At 50.6% G+C, this 19,048-nt stretch overlaps 1 protein-coding gene across 4 annotated transcripts in view; it reads right to left on the bottom strand.

Moving 5' to 3' along the window:
* Positions 1 to 19,048, bottom strand: part of LOC129826802 (probable global transcription activator SNF2L2) — a 165,193-nt gene that overhangs the window by 120,130 nt on the left and 26,015 nt on the right. For all 4 annotated transcript variants that reach the window (XM_055887885.1, XM_055887886.1, XM_055887881.1 and 1 more), the window contains 7 exons: positions 17,426 to 17,552; positions 17,098 to 17,271; positions 16,134 to 16,307; positions 8,700 to 8,879; positions 8,530 to 8,580; positions 3,610 to 3,740; positions 3,465 to 3,522 (listed from right to left, as the gene is read on the bottom strand). In XM_055887885.1, coding sequence (XP_055743860.1) covers positions 3,465 to 3,522; positions 3,610 to 3,740; positions 8,530 to 8,580; positions 8,700 to 8,879; positions 16,134 to 16,307; positions 17,098 to 17,271; positions 17,426 to 17,552 — 895 coding nt within the window. The remainder of the gene's footprint in view (positions 1 to 3,464; positions 3,523 to 3,609; positions 3,741 to 8,529; positions 8,581 to 8,699; positions 8,880 to 16,133; positions 16,308 to 17,097; positions 17,272 to 17,425; positions 17,553 to 19,048) is intronic.

Genomic DNA, 19,048 nt, shown 5'->3' on the forward strand with positions numbered 1-19,048 from the left:
TGGTAGTGTGATGGTTTGGGGTCAGCATGGTGGTGGTAGTGTGATGGTTTGAGGTCAGTGTGGTGGTGGTAGTGTGATGGTGGTAGTGTGATGGTTTGAGGTCAGCATGGTGGTGGTAGTGTGATGGTTTGAGGTCAGCATGGTGGTGGTAGTGTGATGGTTTGGGGTCAGCATGGTGGTAGTAGTGTGATGGTTTGGGGTCAGCATGGTGGTGGTAGTGTGATGGTTTGGGGTCAGCATGGTGGTGGTAGTGTGATGGTTTGGGGTCAGCATGGTGGTGGTAGTGTGATGGTTTGGGGTCAGCATGGTGGTAGTGGTAGTGTGATGGTTTGGGGTCAGCGTGGTGGTGGTGGTAGTGTGATGGTTTGGGGTCAGCATGGTGGTGGTAGTGTGATGGTTTGAGGTCAGCGTGGTGGTGGTAGTGTGATGGTTTGGGGTCAGCATGGTGGTGGTAGTGTGATGGTTTGGGGTCAGCATGGTGGTGGTAGTGTGATGGTTTGGGGTCAGCATGGTGACGGTGGTAGTGTGATGGTTTGGGGTCAGCATGGTGGTGGTAGTGTGATGGTTTGAGGTCAGTGTGGTGGTGGTAGTGTGATGGTTTGAGATCAGTGTGGTGGTGGTAGTGTGATGGTTTGAGGTCAGCGTGGTAGTGTGATGGTTTGAGGTCAGCGTGGTAGTGTGATGGTTTGAGGTCAGCGTGGTAGTGTGATGGTTTGAGGTCAGTGTGGTGGTGGTAGTGTGATGGTTTGAGGTCAGTGTGGTGGTGGTAGTGTGATGGTTTGAGATCAGTGTGGTGGTGGTAGTGTGATGGTTTGAGGTCAGCGTGGTGGTGGTAGTGTGATGGTTTGAGGTCAGCATGGTGGTGGTAGTGTGATGGTTTGGGGTCAGCATGGTGGTAGTAGTGTGATGGTTTGGGGTCAGCATGGTGGTGGTAGTGTGATGGTTTGGGGTCAGCATGGTAGTGTGATGGTTTGGGGTCAGCATGGTGGTGGTAGTGTGATGGTTTGGGGTCAGCATGGTGGTGGTAGTGTGATGGTTTGGGGTCAGCATGGTGGTAGTGGTAGTGTGATGGTTTGGGGTCAGCATGGTGGTGGTGGTAGTGTGATGGTTTGGGGTCAGCATGGTGGTGGTAGTGTGATGGTTTGAGGTCAGCGTGGTGGTGGTAGTGTGATGGTTTGGGGTCAGCATGGTGGTGGTAGTGTGATGGTTTGGGGTCAGCATGGTGATGGTGGTAGTGTGATGGTTTGGGGTCAGCATGGTGGTGGTAGTGTGATGGTTTGAGGTCAGTGTGGTGGTGGTAGTGTGATGGTTTGAGATCAGTGTGGTGGTGGTAGTGTGATGGTTTGAGGTCAGCGTGGTAGTGTGATGGTTTGAGGTCAGCGTGGTAGTGTGATGGTTTGAGGTCAGCGTGGTAGTGTGATGGTTTGAGGTCAGTGTGGTGGTGGTAGTGTGATGGTTTGAGGTCAGTGTGGTAGTGTGATGGTTTGAGGTCAGTGTGGTAGTGTGATGGTTTGAGGTCAGCGTGGTAGTGTGATGGTTTGGGGTCAGTGTGGTAGTGTGATGGTTTGGGGTCAGTGTGGTGGTGGTAGTGTGATGGTTTGAGATCAGTGTGGTAGTGTGATGGTTTGAGGTCAGCATGGTGGTGGTAGTGTGATGGTTTGAGGTCAGCATGGTGGTGGTAGTGTGATGGTTTGAGGTCAGCGTGGTAGTGTGATGGTTTGAGGATGCTCTGCTGCCTCAGGACATGGACCACTTAGATGATGCGTAAAGTTGTTAATTAAATATATAAGTATCATTTGTTTTGTTATTTGTAAACTCAGGTTCCTTTTATCTAATATTAGGTTTCGACTGAAGATCTGACAACATTCAGTATCAAAAACATTTAAAATAGAAAAACAGAAATGGGGCAACTACTGTCCTCCACAGAGGACATACTCTCCTCCACAGAGGAAATACTCTCCTCCACAGAGGACATACTCTCCTCCACAGAGGAAATACTCTCCTCCACAGAGGACATACTCTCCTCCACAGAGGAAATACTCTCCTCCACAGAGGACATACTCTCCTCCACAGAGGACATACTCTCCTCCACAGAGGAAATACTCTCCTCCACAGAGGACATACTCTCCTCCACAGAGGACATACTCTCCTCCACAGAGGAAATACTCTCCTCCACAGAGGACATACTCTCCTCCAGAGAGGAAATACTCTCCTCCACAGAGGACATACTCTCCTCCACAGAGGAAATACTCTCCTCCAGAGGAAATACTCTCCTCCACAGAGGACATACTCTCCTCCACAGAGGAAATACTCTCCTCCAGAGAGGAAATACTCTCCTCCACAGAGGACATACTCTCCTCCACAGAGGAAATACTCTCCTCCACAGAGGACATACTCTCCTCCAGAGAGGAAATACTCTCCTCCACAGAGGAAATACTCTCCTCCACAGAGGACATACTCTCCTCCACAGAGGACATACTCTCCTCCACAGAGGAAATACTCTCCTCCACAGAGGAAATACTCTCCTCCACAGAGGAAATACTCTCCTCCACAGAGGACATACTCTCCTCCACAGAGGAAATACTCTCCTCCAGAGAGGAAATACTCTCCTCCACAGAGGACATACTCTCCTCCACAGAGGACATACTCTCCTCCACAGAGGACATACTCTCCTCCACAGAGGAAATACTCTCCTCCACAGAGGACATACTCTCCTCCAGAGGAAATACTCTCCTCCACAGAGGACATACTCTCCTCCAGAGGAAATACTCTCCTCCACAGAGGAAATACTCTCCTCCACAGAGGACATACTCTCCTCCAGAGGAAATACTCTCCTCCACAGAGGAAATACTCTCCTCCACAGAGGAAATACTCTCCTCCACAGAGGACATACTCTCCTCCACAGAGGAAATACTCTCCTCCACAGAGGACATACTCTCCTCCACAGAGGACATACTCTCCTCCACAGAGGACATACTCTCCTCCACAGAGGACATACTCTCCTCCACAGAGGACATACTCTCCTCCACAGAGGAAATACTCTCCTCCAGAGGAAATACTCTCCTCCACAGGAAATACTCTCCTCCACAGAGGACATACTCTCCTCCACAGAGGAAATACTCTCCTCCACAGAGGACATACTCTCCTCCACAGAGGACATACTCTCCTCCACAGAGGAAATACTCTCCTCCACAGAGGACATACTCTCCTCCAGAGGAAATACTCTCCTCCACAGAGGAAATACTCTCCTCCACAGAGGACATACTCTCCTCCACAGAGGACATACTCTCTTCCAGAGGAAATACTCTCCTCCACAGAGGACATACTCAGGAAGAAGATGAAGAAGGAAGAAGGAAGATGAGGCTGTTTGAAGCCCTAAGGAGTCAGACATCTGTAGGAGCTGACAGGTCTGGAGGGTTTGACTCATTATAACTCGATCTGCTTTACTGAGATGAGACACTCACCTCCTCCTCAGACTCTGAGCCGCTCTCCTCGCTGTCTGACCTTGGGGCTAATTCATATCTGAGATCAAAAGAAGGAAAATGACTGGTTACAAGTCAAACAAGACAACAAACTAGAAAAGATGATGGACGTTGTCACGTATCTTACCCAGGGTTCATCTCTAGCCAGGCCTCCAGCTGTGAGGCCTTGGGGGCGTCGAGTCCCTGCAGAACCTTCCCCGTTTCTGTCTGGATCACTTTCACTGGCAGCTCACTCATCTGACTGCTCTCATCCACGGGCTGGAGGGACAACACACTGTTACTACAGACATCATCCACGGGCTGGAGGGACGACACACTGTTACTACAGACATCATCCACGGGCTGGAGGGACAACACACTGTTACTACAGACATCATCCACGGGCTGGAGGGACGACTCACTGTTACTACAGACATCATCCACGGGCTGGAGAGACAACACACTGTTACTACAGACATCATCCACGGGCTGGAGGGGCAACACACTGTTACTACAGACATCATCCACGGACAACACACTGTTACTACAGACATCATCCACGGACAACACACTGTTAATACAGACATCATCCACGGACTGGAGGGACAACACACTGTTACTACAGACATCATCCACGGGCTGGAGGGACAACACACTATTACTACAGACATCATCCACGGACTGGAGGGATGACACACTATTACTATAGACATCATCCACGGGCTGGAGGGACGACACACTGTTACTACAGACATCATCCACGGACTGGTGGGACAACACACTGTTACTACAGACATCATCCACGGGCTGGAGGGACGACACACTGTTACTACAGACATCATCCACGGACTGGAGGGACAACACACTGTTACTACAGACATCATCCACGGGCTGGAGGGACGACACACTGTTACTACAGACATCATCCACGGACTGGAGGGATGACACACTGTTACTACAGACATCATCCACGGACTGGAGGGACAACAAACTGTTACTACAGACATCATCCACAGGCTGGAGGGACAACACACTGTTACTAGAGACATCATCCACGGACGACACACTGTTACTACAGACATCATCCACGGACAACACACTGTTACTACAGACATCATCCATGGGCTGTAGGGATGACACACTGTTACTACAGACATCATCCATGGACTGGAGGGACAACACACTGTTACTACAGACATCATCCATGGGCTGTAGGGATGACACACTGTTACTACAGACATCATCCACGGACAACACACTATTACTACAGACATCATCCACGGGCTGGAGGGACAACACACTGTTACTACAGACATCATCCACGGGCTGGAGGGACAACACACTGTTACTACAGACATCATCCACGGACTGGAGGGACAACAAACTGTTACTACAGACATCATCCACGGGGTGGAGGGACAACACACTGTTACTACAGACATCATCCACGGACTGGAGGGACAACAAACTGTTACTACAGACATCATCCACGGACTGGAGGGACAACACACTATTACTACAGACATCATCCACGGACAACACACTATTACTACAGACATCATCGATGGACTGGAGGGATGACACACTGTTACTACAGACATCATCCACGGACAACACACTGTTACTACAGACATCATCCACGGGCTGGAGGGACAACACACTGTTACTACAGACATCATCCATGGACTGGAGGGACAACACACTGTTACTACAGACATCATCCATGGACTGGAGGGACGACACACTATTACTACAGACATCATCCACGGGCTGGAGAGACAACACACTGTTACTACAGACATCATCCATGGACTGGAGGGACGACACACTGTTACTACAGACATCATCCATGGACTGGAGGGACGACACACTATTACTACAGACATCATCCATGGACTGGAGGGACAACACACTATTACTACAGACATCATCCACGGGCTGGAGGGGCAACACACTGTTACTACAGACATCATCCACGGGCTGGAGGGGCAACACACTGTTACTACAGACATCATCCACGGGCTGGAGGGACAACACACTATTACTACAGACATCATCCACGGACAACACACTATTACTACAGACATCATCCATGGACTGGAGGGACAACACACTGTTACTACAGACATCATCGATGGACTGGAGGAACAACACACTGTTACTACAGACATCATCCACGGACAACACACTGTTACTACAGACATCATCCACGGGCTGGAGGGACAACACACTATTACTACAGACATCATCCATGGACTGGAGGGACAACACACTGTTACTACAGACATCATCCATGGACAACACACTATTACTACAGACATCATCCACGGACAACACACTATTACTACAGACATCATCCACGGGCTGGAGGGGCAACACACTGTTACTACAGACATCATCCACGGGCTGGAGGGACGACACACTGTTACTACAGACATCATCCACAGGCTGGAGGGACGACACACTGTTACTACAGACATCATCCACGGACTGGAGGGACAACACACTGTTACTACAGACATCATCCACGGGCTGGAGGGACGACACACTGTTACTACAGACATCATCCACGGACTGGAGGGACAACAAACTGTTACTACAGACATCATCCACGGACTGGAGGGCCAACACACTGTTACTACAGACATCATCCACGGGCTGGAGGGACGGCACACTGTTACTACAGACATCATCCACGGACTGGAGGGATGACACACTGTTACTACAGACATCATCCACGGACTGGAGGGACAACAAACTGTTACTACAGACATCATCCACGGGCTGGAGGGACAACACACTGTTACTAGAGACATCATCCACGGACGACACACTGTTACTACAGACATCATCCACGGACAACACACTGTTACTACAGACATCATCCATGGGCTGTAGGGATGACACACTGTTACTACAGACATCATCCATGGACTGGAGGGACAACACACTGTTACTACAGACATCATCCATGGGCTGTAGGGATGACACACTGTTACTACAGACATCATCCACGGACAACACACTATTACTACAGACATCATCCACGGGCTGGAGGGACAACACACTGTTACTACAGACATCATCCACGGACTGGAGGGACAACAAACTGTTACTACAGACATCATCCACGGGCTGGAGGGACAACACACTGTTACTACAGACATCATCCACGGACTGGAGGGACAACAAACTGTTACTACAGACATCATCCACGGACTGGAGGGACAACACACTATTACTACAGACATCATCCACGGACAACACACTATTACTACAGACATCATCGATGGACTGGAGGGATGACACACTGTTACTACAGACATCATCCACGGACAACACACTGTTACTACAGACATCATCCACGGGCTGGAGGGACAACACACTGTTACTACAGACATCATCCATGGACTGGAGGGACAACACACTGTTACTACAGACATCATCCATGGACTGGAGGGACGACACACTATTACTACAGACATCATCCACGGGCTGGAGGGACGACACACTGTTACTACAGACATCATCCATGGACTGGAGGGACAACACACTGTTACTACAGACATCATCCACGGGCTGGAGGGGCAACACACTGTTACTACAGACATCATCCACGGGCTGGAGGGACGACACACTGTTACTACAGACATCATCCATGGACTGGAGGGACAACACACTATTACTACAGACATCATCCACGGGCTGGAGGGGCAACACACTGTTACTACAGACATCATCCACGGGCTGGAGGGGCAACACACTGTTACTACAGACATCATCCACGGGCTGGAGGGACAACACACTATTACTACAGACATCATCCACGGACAACACACTATTACTACAGACATCATCGATGGACTGGAGGGACAACACACTGTTACTACAGACATCATCCACGGACAACACACTGTTACTACAGACATCATCCACGGGCTGGAGGGACAACACACTATTACTACAGACATCATCCATGGACTGGAGGGACAACACACTGTTACTACAGACATCATCCACGGACAACACACTATTACTACAGACATCATCCATGGACTGGAGGGACGACACACTGTTACTACAGACATCATCCATGGACTGGAGGGACAACACACTGTTACTACAGACATCATCCATGGACTGGAGGGACGACACACTATTACTACAGACATCATCCATGGACTGGAGGGACGACACACTATTACTACAGACATCATCCACGGACTGGAGGGACGACACACTATTACTACAGACATCATCCACGGGCTGGAGGGACGACATACTGTTACTACAGACATCATCCACGGACTGGAGGGACGACACACTGTTACTACAGACATCATCCATGGACTGGAGGGACAACACACTGTTACTACAGACATCATCCACGGACAACACACTATTACTACAGACATCATCCACGGACTGGAGGGACGACACACTGTTACTACAGACATCATCCATGGACTGGAGGGACGACACACTGTTACTACAGACATCATCCACGGACGACACACTGTTACTACAGACATCATCCATGGACTGGAGGGACGACACACTGTTACTACAGACATCATCCACGGGCTGGAGGGACGACACACTGTTACTACAGACATCATCCACGGACTGGAGGGACGACACACTGTTACTACAGACATCATCCATGGGCTGTAGGGACAACACACTGTTACTACAGACATCATCCACGGGCTGGAGGGACGACACACTGTTACTACAGACATCATCCACGGACTGGAGGGACAACACACTATTACTACAGACATCATCCACGGACTGGAGGGACGACACACTGTTACTACAGACATCATCCATGGGCTGTAGGGACAACACACTGTTACTACAGACATCATCCACGGGCTGGAGGGACGACACACTGTTACTACAGACATCATCCACGGGCTGGAGGGACAACACACTATTCCTACAGACATCATCCACGGGCTGGAGGGACAACACACCTATTTAGCCACTACAGAAATCAAACTGGTACAAAGAGATGTTTAAAGACCATGAACATACAGGATACAGAGTTGTGTTATAATCTTACCTCCCCGTCAGGCCCGATGCCACTCATCCCTTCCCCGCTCTCATCAATATTCTATGGGTCAGAGAGGACAGGTACATTAACAGGAAGCTCTCACAGATCTATAATGATGTTGCTAACATGGTACCATTGGGTTTGAACTGTGACCAGTGGAAAACTACTATAACTCTCACCTTCTTCTTCTTCTGCTTCTTCTTCTTCTTCTTCTTCATGTTGGCGGCCTGTGCAGCCTTGTGTTCGTAGACGAGGTCAGTGAGGTTAGCCACGTACTCGTCAGTCTGCTGCAGCAGATACGCCAGACGCTTGTCCTTCTTCTGGTCGATCAGCTTCCTGTAGCCCTCCTCATCCTCCGCCTGCACAGGGGGTAAAGGTTAGAGGTCAACAGGGGAAACAAAAGGGACTAAAAGCTTCCTGTAGCCCTCCTCATCCTCTCCTCCTCCTCTCCTCCTCCTCCTCCCCTCCTCATCCTCTACCCCTCATCCTCCTCCGCTATTCCTCATCCTCCCCTCCTCATTCTCCCCTCCTCATCCTCCCCTCCTCATTCTCCCCTCCTCATCCTCTCCTCCTCCTCCTCTACTCCCCTCCTCATCCTCTCCTCCTCATCCTCTCCTCCTCATCCTCTCTTCCTCCTCCTCTACTCCTCATCATCCCCTCCTCATCCTCTCCTCCTCATCCTCCCCTCCCCATCCTCTCCTCCTCTACTCCTCCCCATCCTCTCCTCCTCCTCCTCTACTCCCCTCCTCATCCTCTCCTCCTCCTCCTCTCCTCCTCATCCTCTACCCCTCATCCTCTCCTCCCCATCCTCCCCTCCTCATCCTCCCCTCCTCATCCTCCTCCCCATCCTCCCCTCCTCATCCTCCCCTCCTCCCCTCCTCATCCTCCTCCCCATCCTCCCCTCCTCATCCTCCTCCTCATCCTCCTCCTCATCCTCCCCTCCTCATCCTCCTCCTCATCCTCCCCTCCTCCTCCTCATCCTCCCCTCCTCATCCTCCTCCCCATCCTCCCCTCCTCATCCTCCCCATCCTCCCCTCCCCATCCTCTCCTCCTCTACCCCTCATCCTCCCCTCCTCCTCCCCTCCTCATCCTCTCCTCTAACTCACCATAAGTCTACTCATCCTCTCCTCCCCCTCCTCCCCCCCTCATCCTCTCCTCTAACTCACCATAAGTCTACTCATCCTCCCCTCCTCATCCTCCTCCTCATCCTCTCCTCCTCTACTCCTCCTCCTCTACTCCTCATCATCTCCTCCTCATCCTCTCCTCCTCATCCTCCCCTCCCCATCCTCTCCTCCTCTACTCCTCATCCTCCCCTCCCCATCCTCCCCTCCTCATCCTCCTCCCCATCCTCCCCTCCTCCTCCTCTACTCCCCTCCTCATCCTCTCCTCCTCCTCCTCCCCTCCTCATCCTCTACCCCTCATCCTCTCCTCCTCCTCCTCCCCTCCTCATCCTCTACCCCTCATCCTCCTCCGCTATTCCTCATCCTCCCCTCCTCATCCTCTCCTCCTCCTCCTCTACTCCCCTCCTCATCCTCTCCTCCTCCTCCTCCCCTCCTCATCTCCCCATCCTCCCCTCCTCATCCTCCCCTCCTCATCCTCCTCCCCATCCTCCCCTCCTCATCCTCCCCTCCTCCCCTCCTCATCCTCCTCCCCATCCTCCCCTCCTCATCCTCCTCCTCATCCTCCTCCTCATCCTCCCCTCCTCATCCTCCTCCTCATCCTCCCCTCCTCCTCCTCATCCTCCCCTCCTCATCCTCCTCCCCATCCTCCCCTCCTCATCCTCCCCATCCTCCCCTCCCCATCCTCTCCTCCTCTACCCCTCATCCTCCCCTCCTCCTCCCCTCCTCATCCTCTCCTCTAACTCACCATAAGTCTACTCATCCTCTCCTCCCCATCCTCCCCCCCTCATCCTCTCCTCTAACTCACCATAAGTCTACTCATCCTCCCCTCCTCATCCTCCCCTCCTCCTCCTCTCCTCTAACTCACCATAAGTCTACTCATCCTCTCCTCCCCATCCTCCCCCCCTCATCCTCTCCTCTAACTCACCATAAGTCTACTCATCCTCTCCTCCTCATCCTCCTCCTCTAACTCACCATTAGTCTACTCATCCTCCCCTCCTCATCCTCCCCCTCTCCTCTAACTCACCATAAGTCTACTCATCCTCCCCTCCTCCTCCTCCCCCCCTCCTCCTCTCCTCTAACTCACCATAAGTCTACTCATCCTCCCCTCCTCATCCTCCCCCCCTCCTCCTCTCCTCTAACTCACCATAAGTCTACTCATCCTCTCCTCCTCATCCTCCCCCCCTCCTCCTCTCCTCTAACTCACCATAAGTCTACTCATCCCCCCCTCCTCCTCTCCTCCTCCTCCTCTAACTCACCATAAGTCTACTCATCCTCTCCTCCTCATCCTCCCCCCCTCCTCCTCCTCCTCTAACTCACCATAAGTCTACTCATCCTCCCCCCCTCCTCCTCTCCTCTAACTCACCATAAGTCTACTCATCCTCCCCTCCTCATCCTCCTCCTCTAACTCACCATAAGTCTACTCATCCTCTCCTCCTCAACCCCCCCCTCCTCCTCTCCTCTAACTCACCATAAGTCTACTCATCCTCTCCTCCTCATCCTCCCCTCCTCATCCTCTCCTCTAACTCACCATAAGTCTACTCATCCTCTCCTCCTCATCCTCTCCTCTTCATCCTCCTCCTCTAACTCACCATAAGTCTACTCATCCTCTCCTCCTCATCCTCCTCCTCTAACTCACCATAAGCCTACTCATCCTCCCCTCCTCATCCTCCCCTCCTCCTCCTCCTCTCCTCTAACTCACCATAAGTCTACTCATCCCCCCCTCCTCATCCTCCTCCTCCTCTAACTCACCATAAGTCTACTCATCCTCTCCTCCTCATCCTCTCCTCTAACTCACCATAAGTCTACTCATCCTCTCCTCCTCATCCTCTCCTCTATCTCACCATAAGTCTACTCATCCTCTCCTCCTCATCCTCTCCTCTAACTCACCATAAGTCTACTCATCCTCTCCTCTAACTCACCATAAGTCTACTCATCCTCTCCTCCTCATCCTCTCCTCTAACTCACCATAAGTCTACTCATCCTCTCCTCTAACTCACCATAAGTCTACTCATCCTCTCCTCCTCATCCTCCTCCTCTAACTCACCATAAGTCTACTCATCCTCTCCTCTAACTCACCATAAGTCTACTCATCCTCCCCCTCCTCATCCTCCTCCTCTAACTCACCATAAGTCTGCTCATCCTCTCCTCCTCCTCCTCTCCTCTAACTCACCATAAGTCTGCTCATCCTCTCCTCCTCCTCCTCTATCTCACCATAAGTCTACTCATCCTCTCCTCCTCATCCTCTCCTCTAACTCACCATAAGTCTACTCATCCTCTCCTCTAACTCACCATAAGTCTGCTCATCCTCTCCTCCTCCTCCTCTCCTCTATCTCACCATAAGTCTACTCATCCTCTCCTCCTCATCCTCTCCTCTAACTCACCATAAGTCTACTCATCCTCTCCTCTAACTCACCATAAGTCTACTCATCCTCTCCTCTATCTCACCATAAGTCTACTCATCCTCTCCTCCTCATCCTCTCCTCTAACTCACCATAAGTCTACTCATCCTCTCCTCTAACTCACCATAAGTCTACTCATCCTCTCCTCCTCATCCTCTCCTCTAACTCACCATAAGTCTACTCATCCTCTCCTCTAACTCACCATAAGTCTACTCATCCTCTCCTCCTCATCCTCCTCCTCTAACTCACCATAAGTCTACTCATCCTCTCCTCTAACTCACCATAAGTCTACTCATCCTCCCCCTCCTCATCCTCCTCCTCTAACTCACCATAAGTCTACTCATCCTCTCCTCCTCCTCCTCTCCTCTAACTCACCATAAGTCTACTCATCCTCTCCTCCTCCTCCTCTCCTCTAACTCACCATAAGTCTACTCATCCTCCCCTCCTCATCCTCCTCCTCTAACTCACCATAAGTCTACTCCTCCTCCCCTCCTCATCCTCTCCTCTAACTCACCATAAGTCTACTCATCCTCTCCTCTAACTCACCATAAGTCTACTCATCCTCTCCTCCTCATCCTCTCCTCTAACTCACCATAAGTCTACTCATCCTCTCCTCTAACTCACCATAAGTCTACTCATCCTCTCCTCTAACTCACCATAAGTCTACTCATCCTCTCCTCCTCATCCTCTCCTCTAACTCACCATAAGTCTACTCATCCTCTCCTCTAACTCACCATAAGTCTACTCATCCTCTCCTCTAACTCACCATAAGTCTACTCATCCTCTCCTCTAACTCACCATAAGTCTACTCATCCTCTCCTCCTCATCCTCTCCTCCTCATCCTCCTCCTCTAACTCACCATAAGTCTACTCATCCTCTCCTCTAACTCACCATAAGTCTACTCATCCTCCCCCTCCTCATCCTCCTCCTCTAACTCACCATAAGTCTACTCATCCTCTCCTCCTACTCCTCTCCTCTAACTCACCATAAGTCTACTCATCCTCTCCTCCTCCTCCTCTCCTCTAACTCACCATAAGTCTACTCATCCTCCCCTCCTCATCCTCCTCCTCTAACTCACCATAAGTCTACTCATCCTCCCCTCCTCATCCTCCTCCTCTAACTCACCATAAGTCTACTCATCCTCTCCTCCTCATCCTCCTCCTCTAACTCACCATAAGTCTACTCATCCTCTCCTCCTCATCCTCTCCTCTAACTCACCATAAGTCTACTCCTCCTCCCCTCCTCATCCTCTCCTCTAACTCACCATAAGTCTACTCATCCTCTCCTCCTCATCCTCTCCTCTAACTCACCATAGGTCTACTCCTCCTCCCCCCCTCCTCCTCTCCTCTAACTCACCATAAGTCTACTCATCCTCCCCTCCTCATCCTCCTCCTCTAACTCACCATAAGTCTACTCCTCCTCCCCTCCTCATCCTCTCCTCTAACTCACCATAAGTCTACTCCTCCTCCCCTCCTCATCCTCCTCCTCTAACTCACCATAAGTCTACTCCTCCTCCCCTCCTCATCCTCTCCTCTAACTCACCATAAGTCTACTCATCCTCCCCTCCTCATCCTCTCCTCTAACTCACCATAAGTCTACTCATCCTCTCCTCTAACTCACCATAAGTCTACTCATCCTCTCCTCCTCATCCCCTCCTCATCCTCTCCTCTAACTCACCATAAGTCTACTCATCCTCTCCTCTAACTCACCATAAGTCTACTCATCCTCTCCTCTAACTCACCATAAGTCTACTCATCCTCTCCTCCTCATCCTCCTCCTCTAACTCACCATAAGTCTACTCATCCTCTCCTCTAACTCACCATAAGTCTACTCATCCTCCCCTCCTCATCCTCCTCCTCTAACTCACCATAAGTCTACTCATCCTCTCCTCCTCATCCTCCTCCTCTAACTCACCATGTCTACTCATCCTCTCCTCCTCATCCTCTCCTCTAACTCACCATAAGTCTACTCCTCCTCCCCTCCTCATCCTTTCCTCTAACTCACCATAAGTCTACTCATCCTCTCCTCCTCATCCTCTCCTCTAACTCACCATAAGTCTACTCATCCTCCCCTCCTCATCCTCTCCTCTAACTCACCATAAGTCTACTCATCCTCTCCTCTAACTCACCATAAGTCTACTCATCCTCTCCTCCTCATCCTCTCCTCTAACTCACCATAAGTCTACTCATCCTCTCCTCTAACTCACCATAAGTCTACTCATCCTCTCCTCTAACTCACCATAAGTCTACTCATCCTCTCCTCCTCATCCTCTCCTCTAACTCACCATAAGTCTACTCATCCTCTCCTCTAACTCACCATAAGTCTACTCATCCTCTCCTCTAACTCACCATAAGTCTACTCATCCTCTCCTCTAACTCACCATAAGTCTACTCATCCTCTCCTCCTCATCCTCCTCCTCTAACTCACCATAAGTCTACTCATCCTCTCCTCCTCCTCCTCTCCTCTAACTCACCATAAGTCTACTCATCCTCTCCTCCTCATCCTCCTCCTCTAACTCACCATAAGTCTACTCATCCTCCCCCCCTCCTCCTCTCCTCTAACTCACCATAAGTCTACTCATCCTCCCCCCCTCCTCCTCTCCTCTAACTCACCATAAGTCTACTCATCCTCCCCTCCTCATCCTCCTCCTCTAACTCACCATAAGTCTACTCATCCTCTCCTCCTCATCCTCCTCCTCACCATAAGTCTACTCATCCTCTCCTCCTCATCCTCTCCTCTAACTCACCATAAGTCTACTCCTCCTCCCCTCCTCATCCTCTCCTCTAACTCACCATAAGTCTACTCATCCTCTCCTCCTCATCCTCTCCTCTAACTCACCATAGGTCTACTCCTCCTCCCCCCCTCCTCCTCTCCTCTAACTCACCATAAGTCTACTCCTCCTCCCCTCCTCATCCTCTCCTCTAACTCACCATAAGTCTACTCATCCTCCCCTCCTCATCCTCCTCCTCTAACTCACCATAAGTCTACTCCTCCTCCCCTCCTCATCCTCTCCTCTAACTCACCATAAGTCTACTCCTCCTCCCATCCTCATCCTCCTCCTCTAACTCACCATAAGTCTACTCCTCCTCCCCTCCTCATCCTCTCCTCTAACTCACCATAAGTCTACTCATCCTCCCCTCCTCATCCTCTCCTCTAACTCACCATAAGTCTACTCATCCTCTCCTCTAACTCACCATAAGTCTACTCATCCTCTCCTCCTCATCCCCTCCTCATCCTCTCCTCTAACTCACCATAAGTCTACTCATCCTCTCCTCTAACTCACCATAAGTCTACTCATCCTCTCCTCTAACTCACCATAAGTCTACTCATCCTCTCCTCCTCATCCTCCTCCTCTAACTCACCATAAGTCTACTCATCCTCTCCTCTAACTCACCATAAGTCTACTCATCCTCCCCCTCCTCATCCTCCTCCTCTAACTCACCATAAGTCTACTCATCCTCTCCTCCTCCTCCTCTCCTCTAACTCACCATAAGTCTACTCATCCTCTCCTCCTCATCCTCTCCTCCTCATCCTCTCCTCTAACTCACCATAAGTCTACTCATCCTCTCCTCCTCATCCTCTCCTCTAACTCACCATAAGTCTACTCATCCTCCCCCTCCTCATCCTCCTCCTCTAACTCACCATAAGTCTACTCATCCTCTCCTCCTCCTCCTCTCCTCTAACTCACCATAAGTCTACTCATCCTCTCCTCCTCATCCTCTCCTCCTCATCCTCTCCTCTAACTCACCATAAGTCTACTCATCCTCTCCTACTCATCCTCTCCTCTAACTCACCATAAGTCTACTCATCCTCTCCTCCTCATCCTCTCCTCCTCCTCCTCTAACTCACCATAAGTCTACTCATCCTCTCCTCCTCATCCTCTCCTCTAACTCACCATAAGTCTACTCATCCTCCCCCCCTCCTCCTCTCCTCTAACTCACCATAAGTCTACTCATCCTCTCCTCCTCATCCTCTCCTCCTCATCCTCTCCTCTAACTCACCATAAGTCTACTCATCCTCTCCTCCTCATCCTCTCCTCTAACTCACCATAAGTCTACTCATCCTCTCCTCCTCATCCTCTCCTCTAACTCACCATAAGTCTACTCATCCTCTCCTTCTCGATCCTCTCTGTCTCTTTCTTCTGTTCTCTCTCTGTGTTCGTGTGCCAGGTGGTGATGGCCTTGTTCTGCTTCTGCATCTTGGCAGTGATAGAGCGGTGGTAGTCCTTGAAGTCCTTCGCATGCTGCAAGATGCTGCTCAGATACTCCTGACAACAAGACAAAGGAAGAACGTGTTACCATGGGAAACAGAGGGGGAACATCATTATTAGGGCTGTTAATGGTAATTTCTTAACTGTGACATTGGCGGTTTTGGATGAAAATAAAATAACCATCAAAACCATAAATAAAATGTTTTAGCGACTTTATTTAATGTAGATATACGTTACCCATAGGAGGAGTGTTAACTATTGATATTATTCTGCTAACTTAGTCTGCCTATTAAAATGGAAATACATGTCCCCCTTTTCCAACTATCTGCGCCACAATCACAAAATCCGCTGTATGCACTGGGTGAAGATCAATTCAGTTCATTCAACGGGGGTGGGATGAAAAGTGGGGACTGGGGGTACCTATATATATTATAGCTTATAGGGTGGGGGTAGATGGGTAACCTCTGCCCTTCATCGCTGGTCTTCTTCATTGTTCAATAGATCGGAGGAGTTAGGTGAAAAAGATGGCTCTCGGAGCAACAAAATACATCGCATCGCCAAACAAACTATACGAGTTACCAGGCAGAAAGTATTTATCTGAAACAGCGGTCCCTACCTTGTTCAACAAGGTGAAGGTTCAGACAGAGCTAAAGGAAGTGGATTTTGTTACACTGACCACAGAGATGTGGTCAAGTGTAAATATGACTCCTTAGGTGAGCCTCACAGGGCACTATCTCATGAAAGACGACCTTGGGGACTGTGAAGAGACCTCTGGTGTTTCTGTCTGAGTGTGTGTTAGCTGTTCAGCAGAACATGGAACAGGTAATTGTCCAGAGAGTTCACTCACCTGGTGTTTCTGTCTACGTTTCCTCTCCTGTTCCATCTTCTGCTGTTTCTCCAGTTTCTCCGTCATGCGAGCCTCCCTCAGCGTCTGGCGCTTGCTCCTCTTGTAAGCCTTGGAGTTCAGGGCCGTCTCCAGGGTGGTGTCTCTACGCATACACTGGACCACATCCTGACGCAGCTATAGGAGGAGAGGAGGAATGTGTATGACATTAGGAAAATGCTAACCAGCTACATCTGATACATGACAATGATGGGCTGGGTTCTTTCATTTGGCTGATGACAGCGTTGCTAGTCTGGGTCTAGATGTTAGTGTTGCCGAGGTGACGTCATACCTGTCGCTGGAAGTTGAGAAGTCTCAGAGCCTTGAGTTCCACCGTGGCTTTACTCCTCAGGTCCGGAGGCAGAGCTCCGGGGAGACTCTCCAGCTCCCGGATCCGGTGGGCGATACGGGCCTGCAGCCTGGGGAGGAGAGAATGATGAGGTAGTGCCCATGGGGAGAGTGGTAGGATAATGATGAGGTAGTGCCCATGGGGAGAGTGGTAGGATAATGATGAGGTAGTGCCCATGGAGAGAGTGGTAGGATAATGATGAGGTAGTGCCCATGGGGAGAGTGGTAGGATAATGATGAGGTAGTGCCCATGGGGAGAGTGGTAGGATAATGATGAGGTAGTGCCCATGGGGAGAGTGGTAGGATGATGATGAGGTAGTGCCCATGGGGAGAGTGGTAGGATAATGATGAGGTAGTGCCCATGGGGAGAGTGGTAGGATAATGATGAGGTAGTGCCCATGGAGAGAGTGGTAGGATAATGATGAGGTAGTGCCCATGGGGAGAGTGGTAGGATAATGATGAGGTAGTGCCCATGGAGAGAGTGGTAGGATAATGATGAGGTAGTGCCCGTGGGGAGAGTGGTAGGATGATGATGAGGTAGTGCCCATGGGGAGAGTGGTAGGATAATGATGAGGTAGTGCCCATGGAGAGAGTGGTAGGATAATGATGAGGTAGTGCCCATGGGGAGAGTGGTAGGATAATGATGAGGTCGTGCCCATGGGGAGAGTGGTAGGATAATGATGAGGTAGTGCCCATGGGGAGAGTGGTAGGATGATGATGAGGTAGTACCCGTGGGGAGAGTGGTAGGATAATGATGAGGTAGTGCCCGTGGGGAGAGTGGTAGGATGATGATGAGGTCGTGCCCATGGGGAGAGTGGTAGGATAATGATGAGGTAGTGCCGTGGGGAGAGTGGTAGGATAATGATGAGGTAGTGCCCATGGAGAGAGTGGTAGGATAATGATGAGGTAGTGCCCATGGGGAGAGTGGTAGGATAATGATGAGGTAGTGCCCATGGAGAGAGTGGTAGGATAATGATGAGGTAGTGCCCATGGAGAGAGTGGTAGGATAATGATGAGGTAGTGCCCATGGGGAGAGTGGTAGGATAATGATGAGGTAGTGCCCATGGAGAGAGTGGTAGGATAATGATGAGGTAGTGCCCGTGGGGAGAGTGGTAGGATGATGATGAGGTAGTGCCCATGGGGAGAGTGGTAGGATAATGATGAGGTAGTGCCCATGGGGAGAGTGGTAGGATAATGATGAGGTAGTGCCCATGGAGAGAGTGGTAGGATAATGATGAGGTAGTGCCCATGGGGAGAGTGGTAGGATAATGATGAGGTAGTGCCCATGGGGAGAGTGGTAGGATAATGATGAGGTAGTGCCCATGGGGAGAGTGGTAGGATAATGATGAGGTAGTGCCCATGGGGAGAGTGGTAGGATAATGATGAGGTAGTGCCCGTGGGGAGAGTGGTAGGATGATGATGAGGTCGTGCCCATGGGGAGAGTGGTAGGATAATGATGAGGTAGTGCCCATGGGGAGAGTGGTAGGATAATGATGAGGTAGTGCCCATGGGGAGAGTGGTAGGATAATGATGAGGTAGTGCCCATGGGGAGAGTGGTGGGATGATG

The sequence above is a fragment of the Salvelinus fontinalis genome, chromosome 28 (genome assembly GCF_029448725.1).
Source record: "Salvelinus fontinalis isolate EN_2023a chromosome 28, ASM2944872v1, whole genome shotgun sequence".
NCBI lineage: Eukaryota > Metazoa > Chordata > Actinopteri > Salmoniformes > Salmonidae > Salvelinus > Salvelinus fontinalis.